At 47.2% G+C, this 26,951-nt stretch overlaps 1 protein-coding gene across 1 annotated transcript in view; it reads right to left on the reverse strand.

The window, feature by feature from the left end:
* Positions 1-26,951, reverse strand: part of FOXP1 (forkhead box P1) — a gene marked incomplete at both ends in the record, with an annotated part of 144,140 nt that overhangs the window by 73,162 nt on the left and 44,027 nt on the right. The window contains one exon of the mRNA XM_079540504.1: positions 26,254-26,388. Within this exon, the coding sequence (XP_079396630.1) occupies positions 26,254-26,388 (135 nt within the window). The remainder of the gene's footprint in view (positions 1-26,253; positions 26,389-26,951) is intronic.

Below are 26,951 nucleotides of genomic sequence, written 5' to 3' on the forward strand. Positions count from 1 at the left end.
CGTGAAATCAGCTAAGTGCTTCATCATTAGCATAACTGTTCTCTCTGTAACAATGTGACTCCCTATTAAAAAAAAAAAAAAAAAAAAAAAAAAAAGGGGGAGAAGCCTCTTTAAAATTAAATTAGCATTTTATTATTCTAATTTTGTTTATTATGCTTTATCAGGAGAGAAGATCTGCCTGTGACTCGTGGAAGGCAGCGCGATGGACTGTCCTGGCACTGCCGGCACCTCAGGATCTCTGCTCTCCTCTCTGCTCTCTTCCAGCAAAGGAAAATTGGGGATATTTTCATATTTGTTTACAGAATGAAACATCTGATCTTATCTACCACTTCTCATGCATACCCGGCTTCTCACTAAGTGCCAGGATAATTGTTTCTGCTATAATAAATACCCATTTAATTTGCATAAAAATATAAAGTTTACATAAATTAAATTCTCTCTGCGTCTAACATTTGTCAAATACAGACTGAACTGGAATGCACACAACCAAACACCCATTTAATAAACGCAGCAAGATTTCAACCTTGAGATTACCATCATCATTTTTCACATTTTAGAAAGTTACCGTTTTTGTTTGCTGCTCCGTCACGAAAAGAAAAATCACAACCTGTGGTGCATGCCTCCTAGCACTGGGCTCATTTTGCAACGGTTTAAAAACATTAAATAAATAAGTAAATAAATACAGAAGGAAAAAAAAACAACAGTTTGAGTATAGGAAATGTTAGGTCAGCATATTCTGCCACACTGCCCCGAAACAAACCAAAAGCAGCCTTGCTTAGAAACACCCAAAACACCCCTAAAACCCTCGAAAACCCTCAAAAGCTCCTCTCACCCCAGCACTGAGAACGATCACCCTGTCAGACTCCTTACATCTGCGTGCTCACTCACTAACACATCCAAGGAGAGCTTAAGGGAACAATAGAAGGCGGCGATGGAAGCAGCAGCACGGCTGTGGGGCACAGCTCGGTGCCAGGGCAGCCCGGCCCCGTGGGCAGCCAGCAGCTCCGGCAGCAGCTCCAGCGCTCCCACTGCTCCGTGCAGCGCTGCGAGGCTGTGCTGTGCCTGCCAGCAGAGCCTTGCTAACACTTGTAAACTTTACTCGCTCAAAACGTGCGTGTTTTCACACCTAGCGCAGGCACCTACGGCCGCACGGCGCAGCTGAGCGCAACGCTGCAAATTAGATTCTAATGAGAAAACATCGGTTGCTTCTCTGACAATCTTGCCATTCGCTGATTTACTTCTAATGAAGACGCACTCCAAGCGACGAGCTCGCCGTGTGAAAGGTCAGAACACGCTCAAAAAAACGCCTGGCAAAAATCAAGGCAAATGGGGAACCTGCAAAGAAACCCTCTCATAACGTGGCGTGGCAATTAGAGTAATTGTGCAAGGAGCCGTCTTCGGGAAAAAGTACCAGAAATTAAGCTGCCACGACTGTAACAGGTTAGATGAAAATCAAAATTTAATGTATTCTCCCTTGTGTCATCTTGTTTTGTCAAGACATCAAATAGAATTGGAAAGTACAAAATAACAAGCCCTTGAGAAATCACAGAAGCCGACCTTTTTGATGTTGTTGGTTTACCTTGTTCTCAGTTATTTGAACAATGATGTTTCAGATTTAAGGGCAAGATAAAGCTTAAAAATTAAAACCCGTTGTCAGTTTGGGGAGGGGGCTGCTGTCCCTCCCAAATAACAGCATCTTACCTAATCACTGTGGGCAAATCCGTCCCAAACTAGTGCAGGGAGCAATTAGCAGTGCCACTGATTTGTGCAACGCTCGCTCTGCTTCTTCTGCCATTCATTCTACCTCAGCACAAGCCCTACGGATCCTCCTTCTAGCAGAGGAAAACGTGCTGGAAAGGCAGAAAAGAAAAAAAAGGCAAAAAAAAAAAAAAAAAAAAGGCAAAAAAAAAAAAAGCTGGGAAAGGGAAGAGAGATTTGCCAGAGCTGCTGCTCTCCAAAATCTCTGCGCGGCCTCAGCCCTGCACAGTGCATGATGCCTTTTTTCCTCTGCCTGTAACTGGAAAGTGAAGCTGAGCAAGGAAGCACCTTACAAACACAGAACAGCACAGGACATGTAACTGAACTGCAGCAAAGTAGTTTCCAGTAATGCAGTTCTGCTTTCAATAAAACAAACAAACTGCTTCCAAGCAGCCAAGCCTTCCACCAAACAATAACAAATTTAGCTCGCAGTGTCAGGACTTTCCCACCACCGGGTTCTGCAGGTGGTGACAGAACGAGCCCTGCTGCCGCTTCTGCCCATCGAAAGGAGAAAGCTGAGCAGTGAGCAAGCTGTGTGCCGGGGGCACCAGGCTGCCTGCAGCACAACACAGCCCTGCAGCACACAGCCCTGCAGCACAGCCCAGCCTTCGCCCTTACCTTGCCTCCAGCTGCCCAGGGCAGGCCACCACAAACACAGCCAGAGCGCTTTATGCTGAAGCAGCAATTCATTGAGCTTCAGCGTTTTAGAAACATGACTATTGAGCAGCACCAGTGCTTGAGAGCTCCAGGTTAGAACGCTGCCCAAGCCATCGCCCTAACGGCTCCACATCACTTCCAGTGCCTAAAAACACCCCCTGACACACAGCACACAACTGTTGCAACCGTTTTCTCCCTTACAGGCGACTGAAATGAACTCAACCTGAGCACAGGGCAGAGCCTGATATCCAGCAGGGCACAGATCCAGCTGTGACCCTTCCAGTCAGGGCTGCTGCAGCACGGGGCTCAGCCCAGTGCCAGAGCTGCACGGCCCGGACCCACCGTGTCTGCCCAGCTGCAGTGCTGACCAGCTCCCCCGTTAGCCCACTCTGCTCGCTCATTCCTCCCTTGTCAATTCCATTTTATTTATTGCTTCTCCTCGGTTTGGCTGAGTGACTGGTCACAGCACATCTCACAGCTTTGCCCCCCCCTTTTTTTTTTTTTTATTTTTAAAGCAAAAATCATGCTGTTTTAACAGGGAGGGCATGATGGCACAGTTAGTGTATGTTAAACAAGAGGAAAAAAATAACAACTGTAGCAAACAAAAAAATTTCAAAGCAGCCCTTCCTATCACAAGCTTTCTGATGATTTATGGTTTACCAACTCAGCAAGGTTACGCAACACTGCGTGCCTTTAGATGCATTATTTGAGTCAGTTGAGATTTAATTAAGATCACAGCCTCCAAAATCCCTGTCAAATGAAAATTCACAAAAGACAATGCACTATATATCCTCATGCAGATAGTCTCCATTCCACGCTCTGGAATAACATAAGTTAATCCTCGTTTCTATGGTGGCAGACAAAAGTTCACTAATTTTGTTTTCTTTTGACACTTGTGTTGTTTTCTGTTTTATGTCATGAGATCATTCCCTTTTGAGAAGGGTAGGGGAGCCGGTACGGGGGGGGGGCGAGCAGAGAGCAATATGTCTGAATATGGCAGCAGATGTATTTTGACATTCTCACAGCTCTGCCGTGATGTCATCAAGTTTTCATATAATTAACCCCTGCCAGCAAGAGCACTGTCGCATGACATCTGCCCACTGGGAAGAGGAGGAAGGAGTCAGGGACAAAACACGAGTGCCTCCATCTCGCCCAGACGCCAACCCCAACCTGCAGAACCCACCAAGGCTGCAGAGCTCGCACCTTCCCCGCAGTGCCCCGCTCAGGGACCCCACATGCTGACCGCCTGCAACACCATCCCCGAAAGGGAAACTGCCACAACTTTACCTCGTTCCGGGGTATTTCTAGTCGCGTTATCTTAATATCTGCTCGCTTATCTCATGGTTTAGAAATGACAGGTGCTAGCGGTCTTTTGTTTGACAGGCCACTACACAAATAACTGTCTTGCCTGAAAGGGCTAATGCACTACTAATGAACAATAAATCAACTTTGATTATAAAGTGTCAGACCAATCAGTTTGCAGTTCAGCTCCGCCACGCTGCAGGCCGAGCAGCCCCTCGGCGCAGGCAGTGCGGGTGCCGACCTGCAGCCCTGCCGATGGCAGCTGCACCCGCAGCTCGGCCCTCTGACAGCCGTGTTCCCATGGCTCGGGAACGGGCTGCCTTCCGAGCTGAGAAATCACAATTAATACGAGGTGTTTCTTCACCCGGCAGCGGCACATTTAATGCTAATTTCACACGAAAGCATGTGGCTTAGCCCCGATTTTCCAAAAAGAGGGAAGCAAACAGAACTGTTGCTAACTTGCCACAAAGAGATCCGCGCAGTTCAGCCCGTCCCACAGCTGTGCCAGGGCCGGGCACCGGCACGGAGCTCGCTGACCCCCCGGGGCAAACCCCCCGCCTAAGGCACTTTTGATTAGAAATAAACTTCGGCAATTTATGGAGCTCTGCAACCCAACGCTCACCGCTAGCACAAATCCGACCATTTCGTTTTCGTAAACACATCTGAGTCACCGCGAGTGATTCACATTTCCTGCCACCGAACTCGTTGTTGTTCCAAGCCCGCGCCGCCCCGCGCCGGGGCCGGCCGGCTCCGAAGGAGTTAATTGCGGAGAGGAAGAGTGTGCGTGCACTTTGCTCCGAACTCACCACCCACTTCCTCGGGGCTGCCTCCTCCCCGCTCCGCACCGCTCAGCCCCGCCGCTGTCCGGCCGCTGCCCCGGCCGAGGAGGCGATGCGCGGGGCCGATCCCGGCGCTGCCGGAGCGCTCGGAGCGCTGCGAGCACTTCTTCAAAACTACGGCGCGCGCGGCGAGCTGCGCCAAAGCCAAACGTCGGAACAAAAGAGGCGAGGAAAAAATAATTTGGGAAAAAGAGGAAAGTAAAAACAAGAAAAGCAACGCGCCCCGCCCGCTCACTTCGCAAAGCTCTCCCCCCCCCCGCCCCCCGGCGGATCCCGCCGCAGCCCGAGCTCTCCCTCTCCTCCTCCTGCAGCTCCCGGCTCGGTGCGGGCACGGCCGGGGCTCGCGCGCTCCCCGCGGGGCTCGGCACCCACCTGGGCTGCGGCGCCGGCGGCGGACGGGCCATGGAGCGGGCCGGGTCCGGGCGGCGCGGAGGCTCCGCGGGCGGAGTGGCGGCGCCGTGCTCGCGGGCTGCCGCGGAGCCCCGCCGCCCCGCCCCGCCCCGCGCCGCGCCGCCGCGCACACCCCGCCCCGGAACCCCGGAACGGGGCACCCCGGGCGCGGCCCTCCTCCCTCGCGGCTCTCCGCGCCCTCTGACCTGCTGCCGGCTGTGCCGCTGCAGACGGTACTGGCGGCGGTGCTGCCCGGCCCGGCCCGCGGGGAGCCGCCACACTGCGCCGGGACGTGTTTAAAAGCGGCTCCCCCCTAAATAAAGCTATTTTGTGGGGCGTGGGTGCCAGCACGTTACGGGGGGGGGGGGAGGGGGGGAAGAAGTGGCAGCAGTGGCAGCTAGTGCAGTGCTCCGAGCAGTCATTGCAAACGCGATGCGCTGGAGGAGCAGCTCTCCTTCCACCTAACTTTCTCTCAAAAAGTGGCTGTGACTCTCTCCAACAGTTCTGCTGCACGACTTTAATGCCACAAATAAAAAAACCATAGCAGGACTTTAATACAAAGCATGCTATCATAAGAAGCCTCTAGCAGGAGCTTGTATTAAGCCCAGCTGATGCACCTGGCCTGCAAACAGGAAAACCTTCCTTTGCGCCCCAGCAAAGCAGCAGGGATCCTAGCCCAGGACGCTGGGATGCCCAGAGCATCTTCTCCCATCGTTTCCCTTAAAAAGTCCTGTATGGCACTGGGATGCTCAGATCGGGCACAGCACTCAGCAGCAGCCCTGCCTGCCTCCCACATTTGGGGAAGGTTTGGGTACAGGGTGCATCGTGTGGCACGCAGCAAGCTTTCCTCTGCTTGACAGCTCAAAGCAATACTTTCCTCGCCCTCCACTCCAGATCTCAGTGCACACACAAAACCTGTCCTTGTGCCATTTCCAGCCCAGGGACTGCTGTCGACCCCGTCATGGATTTTCTCCTGCCCTATAGCTATGTGCCTCAGGCTGCATTATTTGGCCAAATCTTCCCCGCTATTCAATTTTATCTCGTATTTCTCACAGCCTCTGAGCACACTGATGCAGACGCTGCATGCACACGTAGCCGAATGCCGGCAGCCACACAGCCACGGTCCCCAGGCAGTACGCACTTTATTTGCAGGAGTCAGGGGCTGATAGACAATAGCCCCATTAGCTATGCTGCTAAAGAACCTCACAAGAAGCAAAGACAAAGGATGCAATTTACTGACAACTTGTGATCTGATGGTAAATGGGATGAGATACGGATTGCTTTCCACCCTAAAGTGTTTTCGTGTCAGATAACAAATTTATTAATGGGATTTTTTTCAGGTCACAAAAATGTGACCCCACCCTCTTATGAATATTTAATAAGGGACTAAGGGCATCTTTTGCAAGACCCTAAATCTGCCAGCAGCAGCCTACATGAATCAGAGAGCGACGGCCTCTTAAAGGGGCACACGCACTGCAGGTCAGCGCATGGGGGCATGGGAGCAGCACATATTTGAGGGCAGTACACAGCTGCACAGCCAGCAAAATGCCACGCACATGTCCAACACACCGGGCAGCTAACAGCAATATAAATTGGCATTGCATGTCATGAGCATGTAATTATTATTGCCTGCACTGGAGAGAACCCCTCCTGTTCCTGGACTCCAAAGTGATCCCCAGAAACTCTGACCCTGTTGAGGAACACACCGTGGAATGCATAGGCTTAAACCTCCCAGCAGTTTCTCCCTCAGACCACATCCCGCTGCCCAGTGCGGGTGCCAGCAGCATCCCTGCAGCAGCATCGCCCACCGCTCGCATGGTGACGGAGGAATGGGAGCTGTGCTAACACGCACTGCGAGGGCTGGCAGTGCTCCCTGGTCCCTGCAGGCTGAGGTCACGGCATGCTCCACAGCTTTCATTTGGGAAAATGCTCTGTCTTGGGGCTTCTTTAACAAAAAAGAGGCGCTGCAAGGCTCACAACCCTGCCTGAAGCCTTTCTTTCCCTGCACGGGCAATACAAAGCATGACCTGGTGACACAAGCACAACACTGCCAGCTGGCCAGCCAGGCTGCGGCGTGACTCCAGCACCAGCAGCACTCCCAGCCTGGGTCCAGCCTCCAACGGCGATCGCTTTTGGGAACCGCCACTGTGCCCAGGCCCCACTCCATCCCGCAGGCCTTGCTCCGTCCTGCAGGCCCCAGTTCCTGACACCCCTTCCATTTCACACCTGCCATTTCAAAGGCCTCAACTCCTTCGCCTCCTCACCTGCCAAACGGATGGTGATACTGCTCATTTCAGGGTCTTCCCTAGACCAGCATTTGCCAAACATTTGGAAAATGAAAGATGCTGCCTAAGCACTGAGCGCTGCCCACAGAGCCTGCAAGCAGTATTTTTACAGCATTTTATGCCCTTTCAGATAAAAGCTTCATACCTGCAAGCTCAGCCAACATCTGCTGAGAGCTAAAATCTTTGGTCTATTCCCTCAGTAACGGAGATGGTAGCTCTTGCTAAGTAAGGTCACTACGAAATATAAAGCATTTTTAAGCCAGCAAATATTTTAAAAGACCAAGAAGAACCATAAACTCCCACTTTAATTCCATTCAGTTATGGAGAGTCATCACAGACAGAGACAATCAGATTTGACAAGGATGACCGAAGCAGCAGACATAAAATAGCAAATTAAAAATAGCAGGGAAGGAGCGTGGCAGACAAGGTGGCTATTTGGCTCTGTGTGCCCGCAAGATCAGATAGGCACTGAGTGGCAGCATCAACACCTGGGGAAAAAAATCACTGGAGTACAGCACAGACACCAGGCTCCAAGGGCTGAGCCAGAGAAGTAGGTTACAAACGTGAAAAGATGAACACAGCGGAAGAAATTGTTTTGTTCTGCTGCTGCTTTCCCTGCACACCTCACCCACAGACCTCTGCAGGCATCAGCCCACGTGGAAGCCGAGAACACGGGGTGGGGAAGAGTCAGACTGAGAGCAAGCTGCTGTTGGCAGTTGCAAGGGAAAAGGGCATTTCAGATACTATTCCCACTCCTGGATCCCCAGGCCCATTTTTGTGGGGTTAAATCACATTTTCCTGTTTTGAGACTGTTGCATTTTCCCTTGCTGCTGTTTGAAAGACCTATGAAAACAAATGGGGAAAACAACTGACTAAACAGGAAACAGTGAAACTTATTATCCACAAAGCACTGAGAAAAAGTACAAAGTAAACATTTTTGGTCATTTTTAATAATCTTAGCTAATACTCTCACGGTAAAATATTTCTTGTGGTAAAATATATTGAAGAACAGTGACTTTTAGGCTGATGGTGTCTCTACTAATACAGAACACCAAAGCAATTAACATTTCAGTAATGTTTGTGTCCCTGTTGCGCTTTTTCTTTTTGTACGAGAAACTGTCATTTTCCTTATTGCCCTGCAAATTCTGCATGAAAAAGGCTCTTTAAATCCCCTCATTGTTGTACAATGGCTTAAATTTCACTTCATGGCATGCTTTAAATTACCACTCACATCTTCATTTAATGCATCATTTTATAATGCCAGTGTTACCAGTTAATTTATATATACACAGCAGGATGTGTCAACATTCAGGTGAGTTATGAATATGATTGTGCAGGAGTTATGGAAGACATTTCAGCAAAATTATGGTTCCCTCTAAACATAAAAATATTAATAATGAATCAAACACCACAGGTAAACAACCAATTGTACGTAGCTGCACCTCTTTATGCTGTGAGATAAATAAATAAAAACGGCAACATTTTTGCTCTGCGTTCGCATTTGATTGATCTTAATAAATTGCCATCTCCTTTCCTAATAAACTGTAATCTCTTGTTTCCGCCACAAAGTAAAATTTATTAGCACGCTCTCCTACCGCCAGGCCTGCATCACTCACAGCACAGTGTGCAAATTGTTCCAAGTATGCATGGGCATTATTCATAAATTATTCTTCTGCCCCAAAGTACACAATATATTGAAAGGCAATCACCGCTAACTGTTCTCTGTTACTTTCCTTAATTATGTGAGATAGCATTTATGTCACGTACAGCGGAGGAAATGCCACAGTTTCCATCAAAACTCTGCTTTTTGCCCTGGGTCGAAACACGGGGCTCACACACAGAGAACCACAGATTCCTTCTGATGAGAGGAAATACTGGAGGTGATATCTGGGAGGAGATGGCAACACCTCTGCCTGAAGAGATCAACGACTGTATACCAAAATAACCTACTGGGCATGACAACAGCTATGGCTCCAAGAGGAAAAGTAGGTGTTTTGTCATGATGTTAAAGTTGCCATGGTAAGAAAAGAAACAGAACGCAACATCAACAAAACAAATGTCAATCACACACATGTGCCTGCTAAGTATTAACTCCTGAACAACCAGGCATGCCAAGCAGATCCTGTGCCTGCTATGGGGCAGACACAAGGTGGCAAACACAGCGACAGGGCACTGCTGCTCCTGGCCGCTTCTCTCCCAGGGCCAGGGGCTGCAACGCTTCTTCATCTCACCTGGCAACCCTCACGAGAGAACATCTTTATCAAAAACAACCTTCTAAAAGTCTAAAACACAACAGCCTTCTAAAAGTCACCCTTCTAAAATACACCCTTCTAAAAACCCATGCCTGCTTGCACAGCAAGGCGTGTACACACACCTGCACCCACACCTCTATCACCACGGATTTAAGTTAAAATAGATCTGATGCAATATGGGCCCCTTCATGTAAAAACGCCTGTCAGTCCATCGCACAGCTCACTCACACACCGCCCAGCAGTGCCAATCTACACACTGGGGCTTGTTGGCGGGCACAAGCAGCATTACCGTTGGGCACCCCGCTGTTTTTCACTCCTTCTTTTGGGAAAGGATGCCGGCGTATTTTCAACAAAACACCTCCTTAGCAGTAATGGCCACTGCTCTCCTTTCAGCGGTCCCTGAGGTTTCCTGATCCAGCGTATTTAGCTGGTTCATTGTTTGAGTTTACCTCCATCACCGAAATATAGTTATTTTATTTGTTTTCTAGAAGGGAGATAAGGGCTTTTGCTCATCTTTTCCTTACAAAGTGAACTTTGCAGAAGCAACACGATGACTTGAGTAACTTCCTGCAGAGGTGTTCAGCCAACAGCCCTCAGGGTCAGACAGGCGCTGGGATCTGGCAGCAGAGTGATGGGCTGTCCTCATGTTCCACCACCGTGCTTCCAAAATGCCAAGGCCCAGCAGTGCAGTGTGACTTCCATAGGAAGGAAAAAGCCCCTTGAGGTGACTCCTGGTTACCCTATGGGACTGGCAAATGACCCAGACGCTCCCTACAGTGCCCTACAATGCCATGAACCCTGCCCATACCCAAATAAATGGGGCCTGGTTTCAAGGGCATCATCCTTCCTTGCCCTACCTTCTCTCCCCAGTGTGGAGAGGGCTGCTGTCTGCAATCTGACTCACGGCCACTTCCTGCTCAGATCTGCTGCTTCAATCCCTTTCCCCCTCATCACAAAAAGGATGAGGCTAAGGGACAGCGGGTGCCCAAAAAATCATCTCCAGGAGCAAAACCACGTGATTTACATTCGGTAAGGAGACAGCAATGCTCTGCCACTGAACGCAGCCATGTCAGCAGTGCCTCGTGGCAGTGATTTGGCCTTGAAGGAATGCAGGACACCTGAGGCACCAAATCCTTCACTCCAATGGAACTGCAGGGTGATTAAGCAGAGAGAATGTAACTATCCAAACTGTAATTTGGCCAGCACAATGGATCTAACACCCTCATTCTTGGGAGGAAAAAGTACCGTATTTGAAGTTCAAACTCTAATTAACTATTTGAGAAAAATAATTCTGTTTTTAAAAGAAAATTCCTAACAATATAAAGAGAATTAGTGCCAAAGTTTTTGAAGAACCACATAAAACGGTATGAAAAACGTATGATATTGTAATAATAGGAATGACTGGATTTGCTCAAATGTTCCTTATACCTTATAATACAAGAATAAAGTACAGTGTAAATCCTTCTATCTACATAAGTTCCCCGTACAGAAAAATCTCTTCTTTAATAGGTTTACACCTTTAACATGTATTAGTTTGGGAAAGTCCTACGGTATAATTACACATCTTGGCTTGGCACATTAATAGCTGTTCCCTTCATTTACCCATTTCTTTTGCTGGTCAGTGTGCTGTTTTACAAGGCAGCTCTCTTCACAGCAGAGCTGAGCTGGCAGGAGGGCAGGCCCAGAGCTGTGTTGTGAGGTTGCTACCGTGCTCTCAGCTGTGTGCACACAGGATGCTTGCGGGGACGTGCCATGTGCACAAATGTGTGCCAGCAAACCTCATCCCCATCCCCCCCACCTGGCATCCTCCTGCTCCCTGCCGCTCTGTCCCACCTTCCCCACCACTGTCCCGATGCAGCATCTGTGGCGAGATGCTCAGGTGCATTGGGAACAAAATCTCAGCTCCCAGCCTTGCTCCACCACTTAGCAGGGGAAGAGCCATTTCCATGCGGTTGAGTAGAAGAGATGCCTCCCATCATCTGCCATCCCGTCCCTGCAAGATCCCCTCAGGATTCACTTTGTATCTCTAAACACGGGGCTCAAAGGCGAGGCCGCATTGGCTAAGGCTCCATCCAGCTTTTAAAGGGTTTTCAGCAGTTTAAGAGGACTTTCTTGTGTTATAGCAGTGCCATTCATTTAATGGCTTTTCAGCACTGCCATTATAAACCAGAACTTTTCAGGTGTTTATTACTCAGCTTTAAAAATTGGCTCCATGCTGAAATTTGGCAAACAAAGTGTCAGCCTAGGAGAAAATTTTATTTTTTGCCAATTTTGTGCTCTAAAAAAAAAAAAATGACCCCATTTTGGCCTCCATAAAAATGCAGCTTTTGCTGCCTCGGTGACACTGGTGAAGTAACAAGTCAATATTGTAATATTGCCAGCAGAGCTGCAGTGATTTAATGCCCAAAACTGCTCCGAAGGTGAAGAGTGCTATTGAGCTGCTAATTATGAACTATTATTACTGGTCCTGCCACACAACAAAGATGCAAAAAGAAAACGAAGGGAACGTGGAACGTCACAGGAAGAGGAGGCAGAAAGGGAGTGAGGGTCCAACGCACAGCTGGGACTGTGGGCAGGGGGGCTGCAGCCCATCTAAGGAGAGAACGGACTCATGCGAAAAGATTATTCTGCATTTTCCAGAATGGCATTTCAGATGCAACAAAAATACAACTGACATGGTGTAGCTTGCTGCCCGCCAAGGCTAGCAACCATGTAGCATCAAAATCAGCTTTAAGGCCAGCTGAGCTCAGGTCAGCGGGGACCTTGTGTTGCTCAGCTGGAGTGAAGAGAGATCTCAGCACTGATTTCAACACGTGTACAGCAGAGCCCTGGAGGTGCTGAGGATGAGGACCTTGCCCTGGCTTGAACTGCTGCACTGGAGCAGCACCCACAGCGTCCCCCAAACTCTGATCCACAGCATCTTCCAAGATCTGATCCACAGCATCTCCCCAAATCTGATCTCTACCATCCACAAAACCTCAAAATCTTCCTAGCCATCTCCACCCCACGCTCCCAACCCTCTCCATGTTTCGCTCTCCAGGCACAGAGAGCTCCCAGCAGACACGTAACACGGTGACTCTTCCATTCTGGGAGTGTCAGAGCAGCCCCGACAGGTCACTGCGGCCGCCTTCAGACACGGTAAAATGAGAAATCCATTTATCTTTCTGGAAACTTTCTGCTTGTCTAAGCGGCAGCTATTTAAATACAATTAACAAGCAAATGATTTTAAAATTACAATACAATTAATAAGGCAGCATCACAAACAATTTACATCTCATTAAAGCTCTGCAAGCGGCAGAATCAGCTCCCAAACGAGCTGCACGATGAGGGGGGACCTGCGCGACAGCCCCACCTCGAGATGGGTGCAGGGGGGCATCTGGAGCAGCCAGGGCCCAGCGGCCCTGCAGGAGCTCCCCGGGTAAGGAAGGATGCCCCGAGCCAAAGCCTTGGTGGAAGTGGGTGTAAAACAAGGAAGGAAGGAAGGAAAAGGGTGGGTGTGCGTGTGCATGTGGGATGGGCACTTTGCAATATACATTTGCGAACAAAGAGTTGAAAGAAATTTCAAGCTATTTACTCAGCTCTCTATATAATTAAGAGTTTATAGATTACACCGCCACAAATCTTCCGAGATTGCTGTGGGATTGGACGCGCGTTAATTCCCAAGAGCCTCTCGCAGAACAATCGCACGCCGCAGGAAACCACTCGCACAAGTAACAGTTCTACACGCTTCCAGCTCACTTTCAGCCCCTGCGATTCGCTGCGGTGGGTGCACTGAACCCAGAGGATGCAGGAGCACTGCAGCCCGGTGTGCACAACTCGAGGCGAGCTGCTAACAACCCAATTCCAGCTGTCGGAAGGCTTGGAGGCTTTCAGGTCATCCCTGAAAAACTGGCTTTTCAAAGCCTGCCTGAAATGTCGGCACCTTCTGCTGGGAACTTCAGCTCCAACCATGAGCTCTAGCCCAGTGCCCGCTCTGAAGCGCTTTATGAACTGAAGAAGCACAAACAATACTCCCTTCTAAAGTTCACCTCCAGTTTTGATGCAGCCTTTGGCTTTCTGTGCCCAGTGCCCGACAGCCCCCGGAGCTGTGTGTGACAGTTGTTTAACGCTGCGCAGCACACTTATATACAACGCTGGCGGGAGAGAGCGAGAAAATAGTTTACAATTGAATCTGCAGAGGAAATTTGGGTAAGTTCAATGTAATTATCCATTTGGACGCGGGCCAAGGGCTGCGACAACTCAGAGCCACGAGGGAAGCTGCACAGTGACCCGTTCTGCCCATTCTTTGCAAAGCAGCACGGCCCGAGCGCCCGACCCAGAGGCCGCACTGGGTGCCTGCAGCAAGGAGCATCCCTGGGATACCTTGCTTGTCAAAACCAGATCCTATCAAAACGTAAAGCGTTCCAGTTTAAACAAAGATAAAATAGTTATGGCTGCTTTAGCAAGCAGGTTTCAGGCGCTCCCTGGGCACGCATGGAGGTTGTTTTTTTTTTTTGCAGGACCTCTGTCCATGTTGGCCAACACTCCATCTCTATAAGGAGCTGAAGACAAGTGTCAAAGCAAAACAGCCATCACTTTCTATGAATTACTGAACATGTGTAATTCATTTATCTGTAATATTGTGCTAAACTCAGCTCCAATTAAACAAATGAAAACACCTGCTTAGCACACATAGATCTTTCCATACCTCAGGGGAAGACACATCAGTGTGCTCTGTAGTACAATCTGGCTCATAAGCCTACACAAACAATGCAGAACTGGGATTTCTTTTCATTTTTGTCTTTAAATGCACACAGGCGAGGAGATAAAAAAAAAATACTGTGAGGTTTTGAGAGAGGAGTGATTTTTTTTTTGTATTTCTATCTCCAACACACAGAGCTCTGCGCTATTTAACTGCTGGTGGGGGCAGGGTGAGGGCTGAGGACCCAAGGGCATGCATCTCCCCCAGGCACTGCTGGCATACAATGACTTCACAATGCACAGAAGTTGAATTTCCTCGAGTTTTCAAGTTTGGTGGCAAAGTGCAGAAGCATAAAAACGGATCTCCTACAGGTTTGAGGCAACAGTGACCAGAACCGAAAACAAGCCCACACAATTCCTGTGCCATCCCATCCAAGGCATACGGTTGTGCACTGTTTTTTTTTTTTTGCAGCAAAATCACAGTTACAAACTCAAAGTGCTTCTGGTTTTTGTTTTGTTTTCCTTTCCCTCTTTTTTTTTTTTTTTAAGACAGGGTGGTCCCCTTCACTCACTGCAGAATTAGCAACACAACAACAAAACAATTTTGCAGCTGTCACTGCAGCTCTGATGTGTCCACTGTGGGGCTCTCCCAGAAGAAATTGCTCTGTTTTTCTTCTCGGTAGACACAGCTGAGTGGAGGACTCAAAATGAACACGTTTTCCAAGCAACAAGCCCAAGTAAAAAATAACAACGATGGAAGCCATAAACATACCTTCCCTTGCTCTGTCAGCTGCACACGATGGGATTTAGAACGACCTTAGCTGTGCTCTGCGCTGTATTCATGCCCTGGCTCAAAGAGAATCCCTCTGTATTTGGGGGCTACTTCCCAAACCCCACAACTGGGCTCTGGCCAAGGTCAGTCTTTGGGCCTTTCCTACCATCCCAAAGTCATTGCCATCCCTAAATTAGGGTGGGAGCAGCACCGTCACCCTTGGCAGTGCCGTAACCACACTGATCCACTGCTGACAGCAGGAGGAACCCGCCCTGGTAGCATTCGATTTGGGCAGCACCCACACCTCCTCTAACAGAGCACAGAAATGTGAAATTAAAATAAACTGCTTAAAACCCACAGGTATGGAGAGAGATGCAGGAGACGGAGTGCAACGGGACAATCCTTTAACCTGATGCACAAAGTACTCATTGTTCCACGTCGAGACAAGCAACACAGCAATAAATATTGAGCAAAGGAAGTTAACCTGTATCCACAGCCTTTGAATAAACACAGAAGTTAAAACTAAAATCAATGCAAGGCCCTCGGCTCTTGCCAACCGGTGCTTTACGTGCACTTGCTTGGCCGTGTTTTTACTTTTGGGGATTTTCTCTGCCTTCTTTCTTGATATTCATACTTTCCTTTGTAAACTCCTTATCGCACAACAGAAGGACAAACAGAAGGAGCTGCCAGCACACAATTACACGACACAACTGCTCTGCATTCAGCCAACCTGGGCGCGGATAACCAGGCAGGCACAGGCCCAGCACAGCCGCGCGGCACCAGGGCAGGGGCAGTGCTCCATCCCTGCAGCCACGCAGGCTTTCACAGCATTAATTCCAACTCCACTTTTCAATCACACTATATTCATTTAAACGTTATTATACTCCGTGGAACCAAGTGTGAGCATCATGCGAAAAGTATTCTGGTCCACAGTGGTGAATACAGCTGTGTAGGCAGAGGGATATTTGTTTTCCGAGTAATTTGTGCACATTCACAAAATTACAGCTGTCTGCAGTTCTCCTGAAATATCTGCCCTGCTGTTTACAAGCCATAAAATATAATTTGTCTTTTGTAGGCTTCCAATTGGTAAATTTGGAAATATATATATACATACATACATATATATATATGTGTATGTATAAAAGAGCATTTGTTTTTTTACACTCAGGCTGGCTGCTCCCCGTTACACACTGCACAGACAGCCTGGAGAACACCAGCAGCAGCCCTGTGATGGCAGCAGACACACTGCACGCTGCAGGCTGTCAGCCCCTCAGCCCACAGCAGCCCGGTCCCCAAAGAACACCACTCCAAACTGGGTGTGGAACAACTTCAGAGCCAGGCTGCTCTGAAGCCCCAACAGCACTGGGATGTGGCTGGGAGGGCCACCAGACTGCAGCACAGCCAGTGCCACTGGTGACGACCCACAAGGCAGTACTGGTGCATCCAGTCCTGCTATCAAACCCAGTGGGATCCAAAGATGAATGTGCGCTGTGGCTGGAAACCAACAGGCTGGGCTGGTGTTATCTGAGCCATGAGGACTCCGCCAAAACACTTCTACTGATTCCTTTTTTATTTCCAGTGAAAGATTAGAAATGTCATACGAGGTGTTTCTGATTTTTGCCTCTTGCCTCTTGTATAGATCGACCTTCCCCCCAGAACAACTGACTGCCTCAGTTCCCAAAATACGCACCCAAAACATTAGCTCTCCTTTCCTTGAGCCATAACAGGTGGCCCACTGGTGTGCCCTCCCCAGTACCAACCGTGAACAACATTTCAGCCCCAAATCCCAATGACCAACAAGTACACAGAGTAAAACATCCTGCCAAGAAGTCCCCGTGGGGCTGATGGCTACAGCTGCACAGACCAGTGCAGATGACACTGGCACCAGTGGGTGACTTCGGTGTGAACCAAGCTGCAGGAAGCCAAGCCCAGCTCAGTGGGATCCTCCACTCCAGCACACACCCTGGTGGCTGTCACTTACACAGCTCTTTATCCCAGTGCTGCAACATATCTGAGATATCCAGTTGGCTGCACGGCTATGCTGCAAAGCTGACACCCAGATGTGCCACCCAGGTTACCGAGTTAAAGCACAGCAGGGTTTTGAGTTCATACTGCTCTAAAAAATACACGCTGTAAGTGACAGAGCCTCCAGACCCCTGTGCCACCTGATGTCCTCCTGGCGTCCTGCCTCCTCGCCATCCCATTTCCAAACTTTCTCGGCGAGACGCACTAAACTCAGGATGTAGATTTTCCAATTAGTCTCTGTTTAAACATCTGTTGGTAGACTGCATTTAACATTACTTATTTGAGCAAAGCACAATTTGATTAGGCTGTCTGAAACGGAGCCAAAGTCTGCAAAATAATAGCTCAATTAAATTTTGTTTTGCTTTCATTTGTCTTATACTTCCCTGAGTGTGATACAGTTGCATATAATCAAGTAAACTAATTCCTTTCAAAATGAGAGATTTCGGTGCCTTTTCCATCTTCCCTCAAAGTTTATTTAATAATCTATTCCATCTTCTCTATGCTTCATCGAACTTCATCTTGACATAAAGTACACTTCTTTCTTGTGCCTTCAGTCTACTTTAATTTTCTAGGCTTTGAGTGCACTGAGATTATGCGCCATTACCGTTACACCTTAAATAGATCAGTAATTTATAAAGGGCACATTACATTTACTGGGAATATAAAAACATTTCAGCAACACAACAGTTTTTCCTTTGCACACACCACAAAATGTTTTGTCAACCTGATTACACAGCTGTAAAACTGTCAAGCTCCAAAGCCACATCCAAGCACATTCCCAATTGTTTCGCCGGTTTTCTTTCTACGTTTCTACTCACTCTGTTATGTTGCACTTGTTGCCCCGAAACTTCAATATGAGCTCTAGAGATTTAAACACATGAGGTAAACAGCTGCTCTGCTCTGCTCACACAGGCTACATCAAATGCCTTCTCTCTTTCTCCCTTGCTTTTTTCTCAGTTGAATTGCTATAACTCAAGTGTTTCTGGCCAAGCTGATGGTTTCAGGGCAGAATTTGCTCTGTGATCATCCCTGCAGATCTCTGCAGCGTGTGCACGAGGAGCCCAGACAGCTTCACCACGCTGGGAAGGGAAACCTCACTGCAAGGATTAGGAAAATCACAGCAGCTCAGCTGGCACGTAGCTGTGCGTGTGACGTAAGCTTCAGCATTGAGCACCGAGATGTGAACTTCTACACTTGTGTTACAATAGAAAAAAGCACTCGTTCTTTGAGAGAGGAGATTCTGTTAACTTAGCAGAGTTCTGACGCACGTAACTTCGTTCTGTGTTTGCTCAAACTGTTTGTGAACGCAAAGGTAGGAGCTGAGCTGACTGCTGGGCCCTGCCGTGCTCAGCACCGGGAGGCAGCTCCAGTCCGTGGAGATTCACAGTGGGATTTGTCCTATTTAGAATGTAGAGAGCGACTAAATATGACAACCATCTGATGTATGAAAATTATTCACAACCGAAAACAGACAGTCTGGAAATAGCTGGGATGACTTCATTTAGACAGAATTACCCAAATCTGTTTCTAATATACACAGTACACATAATAAATTTTTACAATATGACAAGGAAAACAAACTTAATAAAAGTTCCTGATCTTTTGTTACACAAGCAAGCTACGGCCACGATATGTTTATCATATTTTGCCCATGATCTCACAGCTCGGTAACCGGAGCGAAGCAACATCCCCAGGTTCGGATCACCGCCCCACGGCCGTGCCTGCAGCTCACGGCGGGGCGCTTCTGGCTCCCGGCTCCTCTCAGGCACTGAGCGATGCTGGGAGCTGTGCCTTTCTGTTACGAGACTTCGCTTTTTTCCAATTACGCCAGGACTCATCCCGGTAAGAGATTTTTAGCCTGTTTCCTTCACTCCTGGTTATTTGACAAGTGCTTGAAAACCCTGTTATAAACAATATCTGCGGGAAAACAGATGATGCCTTACGATCACAGAAGGTAGTTTTTTCGAGAAGCAAACTTTTCGAGCAGTTCCCAGATGCACCGCGTCAATCTCGCCGCTCTCCCATCTCAGCTGGTTCCCCGCCAGGCACGCTGCCAGCCCGGGCTGCCCCTCGCCGCCCCTCTGCCCGCGGTACCCGTGCCCACGGCTGGCACGCTGCGCTCCGGCAGCTCTTCTAACCGCTGGACAGGCTCCAGCACCATGCACTAATAAGTTTCAGATTGGAGCACTCAGAGCATGTGTGTGTGTGAGTGCCAGAGCCGTGCCACGGGTTGTAGGAGGGGAGGGAAAAAAAGAAAACAACAGTAGTTCAGAAATGCTGCCTGCTCAAATTGACAGCACAGTGACCTCTGCACTTCATCAGAAATTCCTGCAGACTTAGAAAATCAAGGAGGTTGCTTTTATCACACACAGTGAGACTCATATGGAAAAATGGAAACACTACATCACTTGACCTCAGGTTGCCCCCATTTCAACCGCAGATGAATACTGTGTATAAAAATTGTAAATCAATTTGATACCTATTAAAAGAGATTCTCTTTTTCTGTGTTATAGGTAATACCTTTTAATCTCTAGATTTGTTTTGCAAAGTAAGCTAAATGAGGAAGGACTCCATTTCTATAACTGAGTTTTGTTACTCTTAGCCTATTTAGCATCTCTGCATGGTGTTCACATAATTTCCTACACTTCGCTTGCATCAGGAAATAATGAGCAAGCATCACTTACCCAACACTGAGTCACAAATATTTGCCTACATTAACAGAGCATTAAAAGCCATTTTAAACAACTTAAGGAAATCGCGTTAGCCTTTCAACTGTGATTCACTACCATGAGAAATTGAGGAAGTTTTCCACTTTTAAAGGCAAAAATCGTCTGCACAACCTCCTAGCAACAGCAGTGGGCCCACAAGCAGGCTCTCCTCTCACAGACCCCAACACAAGAGTTCCTCCACTTAATGACATTACTTCTGAAATTTTCCTACACAGTGTTGGGCACTTGGAAATTCCAATCTTTTCACATCCTTGAACTCTCATCAACAATTTTTTTTCCAGACTGTGTCAATAAAATTGATTACTTGCAGTTCTGAATTCTGTTCTGCACATGGAAATAAAACAATTTGTTTTAAAGTATTTTCTGAAGAAAGCAGAACTTGGAGATCAGACCTACGAGATCAAAAAAGCGCACCGAGGGAAAGAAAATAAAAGGACAAACCAACCAACAGAGCCCTCCTCACAGAAAGCCAAACAAAAGCAGAATGTCTCCAGCACACAGCAGGGAAGCAGCAGCGCGATGCCGGCAGGGCGGTGTGGCCAAACTGCTGATGCCCACCGCCGGCCTCAGCTCCTGGCATACACATCTCCTGGTAGGCCCCGAACGATCTCTTCAGATCATTAATGTGTTCATTAATTTGTTATCAATTCTAACCCGCTGTACTTACGCCTCTCCGTGCCGTGGCTCAAAAGTGCCCTGACAGCTCTGCTGCAATCATGCACCTAAGGACCCCTGACTAAACAGTTGTTGAGAAGCCTCATACCTACAGCCAATCTGTTGCTTTTACAAGTTTAATCTAGGTATTAAGGAGCTGATTGTGGAACCATGTCGATATAACATCTTCAACCCAGCTGTACATCATATAAACCGCGATAGGAGGGGGGCAGGCTCCCATGATTCCTAGCAATAGTGCCTACCTTTAACTCTCCCATCTGTAATACTACAAAATACTGCTCTCATTTTTTTCCCAAGCACAAGTGGACTACCAGCAAGGGTCCAACAGTGTTATTCCTAATTACCTTTTTTTCACTCTTGATCCTGTGGCGCTCATAATTAGTTACCTGGGGCTGCAATCCAATTTGAAGTGATGACAAGAAAGTGATCCATGAAAAAGTAATAAGTTAAATCCAATTTCAGCCTTCCTCTAATTAAATGCACATGGAACTAATGACTCAAACCCTACCATTTCAGTGATAATGGTAATTAGCGAGGTGGGAGTCACTCTCTTTTTTCAACACCGTAGGTGTAAACCACAAGGTAAAATGGCAGGAGCACTCTTAATTACATGTGTCATTTTGTCAGCAATTTACACGTTTCTGACCAGTCAGGAACGTTTCATTTGTTTTCCCCTCGCACGATGCGGACAGCACAGGCCATGCTCTGGCACAGCGAGCCCTGCAACCCGGCAACCCAGCCAGAAATCCCATCCTTAAAGGTATTTTGCAAACATTTTGTGTGAAAGCAGAAAGCCTGCTATAAAATCACACTGGGGCTGGTCGAGCAGGAGGTGGGGCTGCAGATGCAGGATCCCGGCTTCTGCTCCCCAGCACCCTGGTGCCTCCCAGCATCCGCAGGGCCCCACAGCATCCCAGCCTCCATCCGCGGGAGAGGCCATGTTGGCTCCATATCCCGCTGCCAGCTCTCACGTGTTGTGTTCCTACAGCCAAGACTTGGGCAACCAGCTATTTACAGGGCAATCACGGACTTCTTTCAAGAAAAACAAGCACATTTGTCACCTTTCTGCTCGGGCTGGAAAGGCCAAGTACTAGAAGCTAAAAAAATGGAAAAGGACAGCAAAAAAAGGTCCTGGGTTTCACTGAAAAAAGCCCTCAGCATCAACATTTTTGAGCTGATCTTGTGATTTCAAGGACTTGACTCAGATTTTCTTACGTTTGTGGAGCTGGTGATATTAGCACTTCTCAGGCGTATTCCAAGAATTGACTAACACCTATAATTGGGCTGAGGAAGAAAAATAAAGAGCTGATGGTCCTTCAGCAGAAACCAGCAATGCTCAACTTTGTTTTATTGCCAAAGCAAAAAAAAAAAAAAAAAAAAAAAAAAAAAAAAAAAAGATTCAAATGGAATGTTCACAGGTGATCTATTTAAGCACTGCAGAAGTGAAATCTCGACCCTGCTACAAGTTGGTGGCAGAATTTCCATTGGTTTGACCGAGGCCAAATTCAGATAAACTCACATGTTTCAGAGTGAATCAGAGAGACACTCACACAAATCCAGTGAATATGCTTGCAAATGTATTTCCCCTTCCAAAATATCTGCTGAGGCATAATTTCTCTGCCAGCTGCTAAATTTACCACTATGTAAAAAGGTACAGGACATGTAAAAACTGAAGCTATAGAACCATTCCTTCTGGGCTCCAAGTGAAACAGAGAGCACCTTTCCATCCACCCTGCAGTGCTCAGTATGTCATCAAGTGAACAATTTCTGTCTTCATAAAGAACAGTACGAATTGCCCCAAACAGCAAGCTGCACAGATTACCTTGCTCCTGCTCTTGCCATTTTCCCTCTCTCTCATCTATTGCTCAAGATACCGAAAAGAAACATGAAGATAACACAGCATGCAAATTACATTCTACAAAAGCCCGGCCAAGAGCCTGCTTTAAAAAGCACCGGAATGCAAAGGCGAAGACAGCCCTGCCCCTCTGCCTCCCCCAGTCTCACCCTGAAGATCTAAAACAAATTCTTTCCTTGGCCATGACTTAAAGACTGACTTTCTGTTTTGTCAACTGAAAACAGGAGTTTCCATCTTAGTAATTTCATTGTTTCTTCTCTCCAAACACATATAGGTTAACTCGCATACAACAAGTCTCATTTGGTAAAGAAGTCAAGTGAGGAGTTTAAATTGTAAGATACTGACTTGGACATCCTAAATCTGTTTTTAGTCCAGTATCCAGCTTTCAGTTCAGTGCAACACACAACATTTACGTCTTTAAAAAAAATTGTATTTTTAGTATTGCCAAAACACACATGCACTTTTACTTTCTCGGGAGAAAATGTGTCTCTTGATTTGTTTCCAACCTGTGTGCTCCTGCCAACAACTAAAATGCCTGAAGAACCAAAATGAATAATCGTTAAGAACATCACAGCAATTAAAGCTGCAAATTTTCATCAATATATCTATTAATACAAAGACATATTTATCTTGGCCAGGAAAAAGCTGCAAATTCTCAAAATCCTAAGTGTACCTGGCCCACTCAATTATTTGTTTCTCAGTTTCAAGGAGATCTAACATTATGGCAAATATATTATCAACCGTGCATTAGCCTTTTTTCACTTCAAGTAATTTTTGTGGCTTTGATATTTCTTATACTCTCTTCCCAACTGCTGTTACTAAATCCATTCCTTAACTTTCAATTTTCTTTTTTTTGAGTGTCATCAGGCTGCGAAACCGGAGGTCACTGCCAAATCTAGAGCACAGCAGTGTGAGATAGGCTCAAAATGTGAGTCATCGTGTATTTGGAGATTTATTTTTTTTTCAGCTATCAGCAGAGCACATCTCCACTCCCGTGTCCAAGTCCTTATAACAGAATATCTCAGCATTTGCTAAAAGCAGGTCTCTGGGCGCCATTATCGAGGTCAACAGATCCCCAGGACGATGGCTGAGCCCACTGCCGTGTGTGTGCCATTCAAGGCACCCTGACCCAGCAATGCCCCGCGATGCCGGCGCGCATTTAAGCTCTGTGGCTATTTGATCGGCCAGTGAAGAGGGGACACAGGAAATTATCCACGAGACAATAACAGATAAGGCACCCCACACTCACCAGATTAATTCTGCACGTCTGTTTGTGCCAGTCAGGTTTGCATGACAAAACATGCATACTGGCATTGAACTGCTCAGTGCGCGATAGCTGGGGCTCTCCCCAAGCCAGGCTCCAGCACTGTGGCCCCAAAGGACCACGGAGCATCTTACTGGGAGTCCCAGCCTCAAGCAGCCCCAATGTATTAACGAAGCACAAAGATGGTTTGCTTCATTATTCCAGAAAACTTTCCAAAAAACGGGCACGTTTCCGCCACCCTCGTTATTTATTCTGCATACTGTCAGAGCAGGGACTGCCTTGTCAGCACGGTAAGATGCACATGCTATGTGCCGGGGCTGTGGGTGGCTGTGTGTGCAGTGTTACTCTAACACCCTAAGCCAAGGGCCGTGGTTTCCTCACAGCCACACACTGGTGTTACGGATGTGCTGGAGGTCTGTTCTATTCCAGAGGACTTCCAGTACATTTAAGACTGCAAAAGCTCCAGGAGTAAAGAGGAAAAAAAAAAGACTGGGCAGTCGTTTGAATCAGTGAGTGACAGGCTGGGCCAGCTCTCTGTATACATTAATAAATTAGAATTTTAATTGTGTCTCTGACTGCAGGAGCTGCTCCAGTACTTTAATACATACCAACAATTGGCTGTGTTATGGAATCCGCGATGTGGCCTTCACTGTTGACCTCTGCAACACAATTCCCAGTCTGACTACGGAAACTGTTTGGTTTGATCCTTTCAACTTATTTGAATCCTGACAAATAAGCTCACAGCTGAAAGGTCAACACAGTCATATTTCATCCTCTGGAGCTATTCTTAAGACATCTGCACAACAAAGCACTTCTTTTAGTACCTGACACTGGACCTAGCCAGCGCAATCTCTCATTAAAAATGTCCCCAGTGGAAGAGTCTATTAAAAGGCATATGGATCAGCTATGGATTTACCAAATAAAATATTTTTGAAAGCATTAATGTAACGGTTTGGATTATGGCCCTCTACACTGCCAATAAAACGTATATTTGCCCAATGACAAAATGCTTCATAGTTTCCAAAAGAATAATAGCTCAGCTATAAAGTGTGAGGTGTTGTCCAGCAGCCTGAGCACAGGAGTGGGAGCCAAGAACTCATGAATCTTAATCCTACCCCTAAAACCAATTCCCTCTGCGATCCTAAGCGAGTCACTTCACCTGCTTCCCTCAGTTTCCCCATCCAGAAGTGGGATAACGCTACTTACTTACCAGACTTCCCTTCTGGGGATGTTTTGGAGATCAGTATTTGCAGAATGCTTTGAAGATGAAATCACTACAGCAAAGCTAGAAGTTGTCCTTGCTGGACCAAGGCTGCAGTTAATAGATTATCCTTGCTCAGGCAAAACCTCCCTTAAGTCACGATGAGCTTTATTCAGGTAAGGACTACAGGACCGGGTCCTCTAGCTTGAATGTCAAGGCCTTTTGTGACTTTAGCTCTACCTTCCATCTTCTACTACATATTTAAAGACACTAGGATCTGTATTTTTGGAGGAAAATAATCCGAAGCACATATACAAGGCAAAAGAAGCAGCAATGCTGTCAGGGAACTCATGGTGATAGTATATCAAACTAAAAAAAAAATTAGAAGGAGCAAAACAGACATGAGTTTGACAACGTGCTATGACAACAACTGAAAAAAACATTCGGAAAGAATTTGGGGCTACAGAGGCTGAAGCATCAGATATAGAACAGCAAGACAAGATAAATGTCCCAGCTACAGGGTTTTGTATGACTACAACTGAGCTGCTGTATTCAGTAACTTATTATCAAAAGCACAGTGACACAGTGCATTTGCAAAGAGAGCAATAATAAAAGCAATAACCAGCTGCAAGCCAGAGAAGTGGTCAAGGGTCTAGAAGTGCCGGTTTACGAAACATAAAGAACTAGATACATATAATTTGCCAAAACTGGCAAGTACATGTTAGTATCTCAGATGTTTGAGGAGTGTGAACACGAGGCAAGGCAAGGGACTGACTCAGTATTTATACAAGCAGTATTACTTGGAGCAAGAGGACGGAATTGAAGTGGAAAGTTCCTGAGTGCGTGCTTTGTTATGGAAAACCATCCGAAGGAAAATAATAGCGGTCCCACCACCACTTGGGATTTCTAACACGAGAATAGCAAAAAAAGGAAAATATGATACATGACCTAATAGGTCTTTTTTGTCTTTAACTCCTATGATTTATCCCACAAGACTAGCAGAATGCAGTCCAAAGCCGCGTATGTGTGCATACATCTTCTGTTTGGGAGCGCTGTATTGGTTTTAGCTTTCTGAATTCATAACAGCGCAAAGCCTGATAATATTCAGATTTTGCTCATGAAGATGTCCATAAATCAGCAGAAAATAAAAGGGAAAAAACCACACTGATGATATGATATCCTAACATTTTCCCAATATCCTCGACACAGCGAATCAACGGTTTGAGTGAACACAGACTACAAACTGAAAAGCAATCAAACAGAACTGTTAACGCAAATCTCCTATGCGAACTGACACTGTAACAAAAGCTATTCCATTTTGTAATAATCCCCCCCCTACTAGACACTAGGAGAAGTACACACTGCAGATCTGTAAAGACATCATGGGTGGGATTTTCAAGAGCATCTAGCTGCTCCCGCATACATGAGCCACAGCTGCTGTCACTTCCCCTAGAGGGAACTGGTTCAAAACCAAGTGCTCCTGGAAGTCCCATGCCAGCACTCACAGTGAAAGCATCCACTCAGCTTCCATTTGCAGGAGCCCCCCATGAAGCACAAAGGCCGCCTTACCTGCAGGGCCGGCTGTTTGTCATTCCTCTTCGGAGACTTTAATCCGCTAACTTGCTGCTGCTGCTGCTGCTGTTGTTGCTGCTGTTGCTGCTGCTGCTGCTGTTGTAGTAGAAGTTGCCGTGCTACCTGGAGAGCCTGTGAGGAAAGAGTTGTGAAAACTGAGTTTGCAGCAGAGAGGAGGTGGGCAGTTACTGGCACAGCATTTAGTCAAGACACCCTTTGGGTCACTGAGTACCACAACAGTCCCAAAGCACATCCACCCAGAAAACACTGCAGCACTGAAAACATCTCAGCACCCACATGCAACAAGTGACATCCACCCAATGCATCTCCCATTTTGACAACAGAGAAGAACAGCAGCACCTCAAGTTCAGCTTCTGTGTGGGTACCAGGAGTAACCCCAGAAGTCCCAGCAGTGACACCACTGAGTTACTGACACCCTGCTCCTGGAGCAGCTCACAGCCCTGTGTGCTCCCTAGCAGCCCTTTGTGCCAATGGCTTTCATGCTCATCTTCTGCAGGATTCAAGGCAGGTTTACACAAGGGCGGTCACGTATCACCACCTGCTCTCCTGAGCAGCACAGGAAGGCAGAGAAACTTCCAGAAAGCTATGGCAGGAGACCTGTGGAAGAGCAGCAAAGGGACGCTGCAGTGTTATGGGATGGAGGGATGAGGACACAGTACCCAAAAGTACCAGCA

The sequence above is a fragment of the Tetrao urogallus genome, assembly GCF_951394365.1.
Source record: "Tetrao urogallus genome assembly, chromosome: 10".
In the NCBI taxonomy this organism is placed as follows: Eukaryota; Metazoa; Chordata; class Aves; order Galliformes; family Phasianidae; genus Tetrao; species Tetrao urogallus.